Raw genomic sequence first — 7,194 nt, 5'->3', positions numbered from 1 at the left:
GTGAGACACAGACTGGTTATTTTTATTCATTCCCTTAGTTAAATAGTGTGACTGGTTGGGGGTTTTCTGTGGTTCCCTGCAGGTAAGAAAGCTATAAAGGGATCACTTTGGGGCTTGGCTTAGGAAAAGTTGTAATTTCCACTGAGAAAACCCCTGTATTTTGGAAGAGGTTCTTGACAACTATTCTAAATATAGGTATTTGTGACACATTCTGAACTTTTGTTCACCAAAAATGTAGAAAATTATACTTTCTAGTGTCAGAGATATCCTTGAGGTTTTCCAACTATTTTTTGAAAGAAAAAAAGATTGTAAAGGTAATTTGAATTCTAGAAATGAATTAGTTATTTTGAGTATTTTCAATGAATACTTGAAGTTAAATGTAACCTCCAGGACTGAAGAAACTGTAAGTTTTACAGTTGAAGTTTTGAATTTTAAATGTTTAAATTTTTATCCTGTATTTTCTAGACTAAATTGCTTTGATTGGAACAAGTGTGATTGAACAACATTTTTCTTGACACAGTTGCCTACAAGAAGAAAAGTAACATAAATATATAGAAACTGATACTTAGAATGTTTGCAATCAGTCTTGGAGATTATTTTTAAGTTTCCAAGTCTTATTTTCAAGATGTGTATCAATTTTTTAGATGCTACATTCTCTTTGACTGCAATAGCAAAAAGATTATATTAAAGTTGTCCGATTCTTCCAAATTGTCATGCTATTTTCCATGTTGTATAACAATGATACATTATTACATACCTTCTTTAAAATGAAAAAAGTCAATAAAGCAGTCAATGTTTATTATTGAGGGGGTACTTTAACTGTTTGTAGGACAATACTAATTGAGGGGGTACTTTAACTGTTTGTAGGACATTATCTGACATCTAATCAATGTTTTATTGACAAATATTAACCACTGTTGAAATCTTGAAACATACTTTACCATCTGATATAAGATCCTATCTGAAATTGTTAACATAGGGGAAAATAGAACATTTCATTCATTCAATCATTCATTCAATCATTCATTCATTCATTCAATCGTTCATTCAATTGTTCATTCAATCAATCAATCATTCATACATTCATTAATTCATTCAATCGTTCATTCATTCATTCATTCATTCATGACATAAAAAAAGTATATTTATTCATTTGTTATCATTAATTTTATTTTTATGCCCTATGTCATTTTACAGTGTTGGTGTATTAACGTATTAAACCCAACTTTAGATAAAAAAAAATCAAAAAAAGGGAACCGCCCTCGTGGTCGAGGGGTTAGAGTCGGTGGGTTCGATCCCCGGGAGATGCTTTGGTAGTTTAGCGCGGAGGAAGGTAGTCTAGTACTGGTGTAACTCTCCAGGAACGATGGTCAGGAAACTACCTGCCTATATGACTGAAATACTGTTGGGAAAAGGTGTAAAATGAAACAAACAAACAAAAAAGGGACTGACCACTGTTTAATTATTATAAGTTTATTATAGTTTATTGTTAATAAATATGGATATTATCAGAAAAGGGCTAAAATCTAACAGACCAATCATGGTGCATCTGTCTATATTATATATTCTACTTTATACCTTAGTTAAGTCAGCTATACATTACTAGAGTTTTATTCTTTAGTCCATCTGTCTTACCAGTTACAATAAAGAGACTGGCTGTGAAACATTTTAATGACCTTGTAACTTGGTTTTCATTGGTCAGTATGGACCAGTTAACTGTCAGATGAAAATGTTTTATTGGTTGTAAAATTGTCCCTTTGAAATGAATTAGGGGCTTTTAGTGGATTGACCACATACTGGTTTTAGTGTTTTAACTGATGGACCTGCATAATAAATGTGTTACTTCTTTCTAATGGGAAATAAATGATTTATGTGAAATAATGTGAGCTATTGACTGAAAAAAGTGGAATTTGGCACTTTGATAGTTATGCATAATGAGTATGTATTTATAATGGATGTGTAAACAATCAGGTATTTATGTGTTCTATCCTAATTATGTAAGATGGGTACTTTACTTCTGTTTACACTGACTCAACACAGTTTTAGTGATATATTTTTTGCTATTTTCTCTCGATAATTAAGATCAAATAAGCTCAATAGATTATTATTTGAATATGGTATAAATAGATTTTATACAGTAAGTGGTTCTGGAGTTCTAAGTTTTATAAGTTACGTGAATGAAAGATCTGCATTTTTTGTTTTAATTTTTTATTTTCAAAAACGTTGTTTTTCTATCAAATTTGTAAAAATAAAAAAAGATTATTTTAAATATATACAACTAATAAGCAAATATATTCAACTGACAGAAAACAATAAAGATGGTAAATTCTGTGATAAAATTAAAGATCTATTACCATTTTAAACTTTGGCTTCTCTCCATGATAAAATAACCAACTTTTCTTGAAAATGTAACAATTTAATTAGTTGAAATATAACAAAATAATAAATATGAAATTCCAAACTGGCATAGAAAGAGATTGAACATTTAGCTTATCACAATTGAAATTTTCTTCTAGTTAACTAAACAAAGAATTCTATGTATGATGAAAGAACGTATATTTCATCATTTAATTCAGCAGCTGAGAGAAAACTATTTGGCAGAAGTCGTCAATTAAAACTCTTACTTTAGAGCATCAATAACGGACTTAGACAACCTCCGGATATTTCCTATGACAAGTTTGTTTAACCTCGTAAAATAATCTCATATTTTGATTCGATAAGAGGCCGTTTTTTTTATTCCGTGGAAATGAACAACAGCGGAATAAATACAATCCGCAGAATAAATACAATTGCAGATTACGAGAGTCTTATACGGAAAAAAAATCATCGGAGCAGGGAAGATGGATGATTGTCTTATTATATTATGAATCCATTTTTTCTCCCCAGAAAAACTTTCTTTATTGATATTGATAGAAAATGACAGAATATAGAAATTTGGAGGAAGATAATGAAGTTATGTGTCACTTGGCTTAGAAGACTTTACACATACAGTAAAATTACTCCTATTTTGACCATGATCACAATATTATTCTGAAGTTACAGCTTTTGTATCAAATAAACATTCTCTGAAAGGGCAAATAAAAGGGGGGGGGGGAAGAATTACGTGAAAATAAATTGATGAAACATAATATATAATTTAAATGCTGGAAAACTGTCAGATGCAGGTATAATTATGTTATTGAAGTAAAAGTTATAATATGGATTGATAATGTATATTATACCCTGTTTTATCTATGTCCTTGAGGAAGATATTTAAGATAAATAATGTCAGTAAGGTTGTTAGAGACAGCTCAGACCTCATGTCCTCATGTTTGCACATCCCTTGTTTCAGCAGTATCTTTGTGTCAGCAGTGCCCTGGTGTTAGTAGTGCCCTCATGTTAGCAGTGCCTTTGTGTCAGCAGTGCCTTTGTGTCAGCAGTGCCCTGGTGTTAGTGGTGCCCTTGTGTCAGCAATGCTCTTGTGTCAGCAGTGCCCTCATGTTAGCATTGCCCTTGTGTCAGCAGTGCCCTCGTGTTAGCAGTGCCCTCATGTCAGCAGTGCCCTGGTGTTAGCACTGCCCTTGTGTCAGCAATGCTCTTGTGTCAGCAGTGCCCTCGTGTTAGCACATCCCTTGTGTCAGTATTGTCCTCATGTTATCACTGCCCTTGTGTTAGCTGTGCCTTCATGTCAGCAGAGCCCTCGAGTCAGCAGTGCCCTCATGAAAGTATTGCCCTTGTGTCAGCAGTGCCGTCATGTTAGCACAGCCTTTGTGCCAGCAGTGCCCTTATGTTAGCACTGCCCTTTTGTCAGCAGTGCCCTCATGTTAGCACTGCATTCGTGTCAGCAGTACCCTCATGTTGGCACTGTCCTTGTGTCAGCAGTGCCCTCGTGTCAGCAGTGCCCTCATGTCAACAGTGCCCTTATGTCAGCAGTGTCCTTGTGTCAGCAGTGCCCTCATGTTAGCAGTGCCCTAGTGTCAGCAGTGCCCTTGTGCCAGCAGTGCCCTTGTGTCAACAGTGCCCTTATGTCAGCAGTGTCCTTGGGTCAGCAGTGCCCTCATGTTAGCATTGCCCTTGTGTCAGCAGTGCCCTTATGTCAGCAGTGCCCTTGTGTCAGCAGTGCCCTCATGTTAGCATTGTCCTTGTGTCAGCAGTGCCCTCATGTTAGCATTGTCCTTGTGTCAGCAGTGCCCTCATGTTGGCTTTGTCCTTCTGTCAGAAGTGCCCTTGTATCAGCAGTACTCTCTTGCCAGCAGTGCCCTCATGTCAGCAGTACTCTCATGTTAGCACAGCCCTTGTGTCAGCAGTGCCCTCTTGCCAGCAGTGCCCTCGTGTCAGCAGTGGCCTCGTGTCAGCAGTGCACCTTTGTAAGCAGTGCCCTCTTGTCAGCAGTGCTGTATTGTGTCAGCAGTGCCCTCATGTCAGCCAGCCCTTGTGTTATCTTGGCCCAGTCTAATGTTAATATATACATTTATATAGTATTCTAACCTGAATTGGGGTTGGTATTGGACCCAGTTGACCCTAGACATAAGATTCATAGTAATAAGCTTAGTAGTTAACTTTTTACTCATTCACCTTAGTTTGAATTATAACTGAATAATTTAAAACTGTTTTCAAAAAATGATACTTAAATGACGTCAAAAAATTTAAAAGCCATTAACCAGTATCTTTAAATCTTCTAATAACGCTATACATGTTTGCACTGAATATTTCCAAGCAGATACGTTGGTTGCTTTTTTTTTTCACAGTTTTTCACAATTCCTTGCATTCATAATTAATATAGAGATAGTCAGAATCTGTATTTTCTGAGTGATATTTTTTAACGTGAGCTTTAATTTAGACTCTTAAGTGGATAGCGTAGACAAGCTCTCCCTCACAATGGCACCAAAGTCATCAAATATTAAAGTCTTCCTTATTTCTAATGTTGCTCACATTTTTTTTAATATGCATATTATATTGGTTTGTTTCTTTTGATGTGGAAATTGAGCAAGTGTCATTTTGTTCTGTATTTTCAGATGTTACGGTCAACATGGGTTTGAGAAATGACGTGAACGTTTGATGCCGCAGATATTGATAATAATGTTAAAAGGTATTTTAGTATTTTATGGTACACATTGGTAACGTGTAAGTCATTACTTGAACTTGAGGGAAAATGAACAAAAGTAGATTATGATTGTAATGTAAATTATTGTTTTAAAATAATCGTCATTAAAGTTAAAAGGACAATTTTAATACTAAAATGTCAATGTTTGTGAATAATAATAGTCTAGAGACTGCCTTTAGACATGTTGCTTGGTTAGTTTTGTAAATGCATGTGTTACGTCAGGAAAGGATGTCAGTGTCACGTATCCATTTTAGTTTTCTGGAATTGTATAAAATTAAAACTATTTGTTTTATTTTGATTACCATCCAAATACCTGTAGATAAACAGGTTTAAAAATACAGGTGTCTATCTAAGAAGTTAACACCTTGATTGAAAAAGGTTAAGGGTTTGATTCCTGGCCAGGTCATTTCAAAGACCATTGTAATTAATGGTCTCATCACAGGCAGTTAATAGTGGATCGACCACCAAAACAGACTCAATTAGCATAAAAACAAAACGGAAAAACAGACATGTTGTCATATGGTGGCCAGCAACAACAGGATTGTTCTAAATTCTTTGACCCCCTCTGTCTGATATCAGTGTCACGTTGGCAAGATTGTCATCTCGATGGGACTACAAAAAAGCATTGTTATTTAAGTTGGGCATAATGATACACAATATAGGTCATAATTATGGCAACTTTCCAGCTTCAGTGGTGGAGGAAAGCCTCATTTTTCAATCTGTGCATAGGCAATGTGTAGAACCATTGTCATTCTGCAAGCTAGCTGGATAGCTTCCTTACATAAAAGAATCGAAAGTCCCTGTTGGGATTCGATCCCATAGTGAAGAGGGCAAGTACCTTGAAGTCAACGACCTTTACCACTTGGCCATGGATACAGTACCACAATTCTTTTAAAATCCTGATTATTCATTATAAAGAATTTTTTTTGAGGTGGTCTTTTGACACAGTGTTTACTGAAGCTTTACGCTAATATCCTGACAACAAAAAGTAACAATTATATTGATTTAACTATTGTAATAGGTGGGTAATTCATGCGGGGAGAATAGAGATTTTATGTTGGCAATTGCATGACAATCATTTTAATTGAAAACCATTACCTCGGAAACTTTGACAAGAACTATGCATTTCATAGAAATTAAGTATATTTCATTTAATTCTTGTTAAAACATGCATACAGTATAGTTTATGTAAACCCTAACATGCCATATGCTTCCATTAAAACGTGCCTCTCCCCAAAAAATGTCCCTTAAAAGATTAAAATCTTGTCGTCATTAAAATATGTTGTTTTGGTAAAAAGTTTTTTTTCCATCTCACCTTTTTTGTTCCTAATAAAAATATTTCTTAGTTGCACCAAAATACAATATCCTTAAATTAATGTTGAACATCCTTTATTTTAATGCATGTTTTATACCATATCAGTATTATGTTTATATAACAAATTGCAGTAATCTGGGGTGTAAATCTAAGTGAAAGTGATACTTTATAACTTAACATTATTGCAAACCACTGTTTAATGTGTCTGGGTTATTTACATATTATTTAAATGCTGTTTATAAATTGACTTAATATTTTTGTTTGTTTCTCGGCTTTTCAATATATGATCATGATGATACAAGCTCTGAATGTCTGACAGAGTGCTTAGACACGAGGGCGGCCATTTTGATTCTTCGGTCCTTGATTGATAAACTTGACATCTTGAAACTCGGACTGGTCAATATTTACAATATTTATTTTGGATTTTTTATATTTTGGTAAAATTACTTCAGCGGTTTATATCAGAAGAAAATGATGACATTATAATACTAGGGTATGATATTAAAATGATAAATTGTTTCAAGATTTCACAAGGGTTCGATAGGTATAAGTATAAAATCTCCAGCGATGGCGTTATAAGATGTCTTAAATCGTGTTTGGTATTTTGTGTTTAAGATCGGATAAACATGTCATTGATAGAAAAGAAGGGATTATGACAATAACAACAAATCACCAAGAAATTGACTTTAATACGACCCCCATCTGTTTTCTTGTATCTTCGTTAATCTGTTAAAATATTATGATATTTTCTAATGTCATCGAGTTATTTGTAGTGTTATAAATGAGTTATCAAAAA

The 7,194-nt window shown here is 34.3% G+C and overlaps 1 protein-coding gene across 1 annotated transcript; it reads left to right on the top strand.

The window, feature by feature from the left end:
• Positions 1–3,800: 3,800 nt before the first annotated feature.
• LOC132754750 (uncharacterized) lies at positions 3,801–4,466 on the top strand. Its single transcript, XM_060745437.1, has one exon. The coding sequence runs from the start codon at positions 3,801–3,803 to the stop codon at positions 4,464–4,466; it is 666 nt and encodes a 221-aa protein (XP_060601420.1).
• The last annotated feature ends 2,728 nt before the right edge of the window (positions 4,467–7,194 follow it).

Source organism: Ruditapes philippinarum, unplaced genomic scaffold, assembly GCF_026571515.1.
Source record: "Ruditapes philippinarum isolate M1 unplaced genomic scaffold, ASM2657151v2 ctg8319_1_1_1_1, whole genome shotgun sequence".
NCBI lineage: Eukaryota > Metazoa > Mollusca > Bivalvia > Venerida > Veneridae > Ruditapes > Ruditapes philippinarum.
The sequence above is the reverse complement of the archived record's forward strand: the minus strand, read 5'-3'. Positions and strand labels throughout refer to the sequence as shown.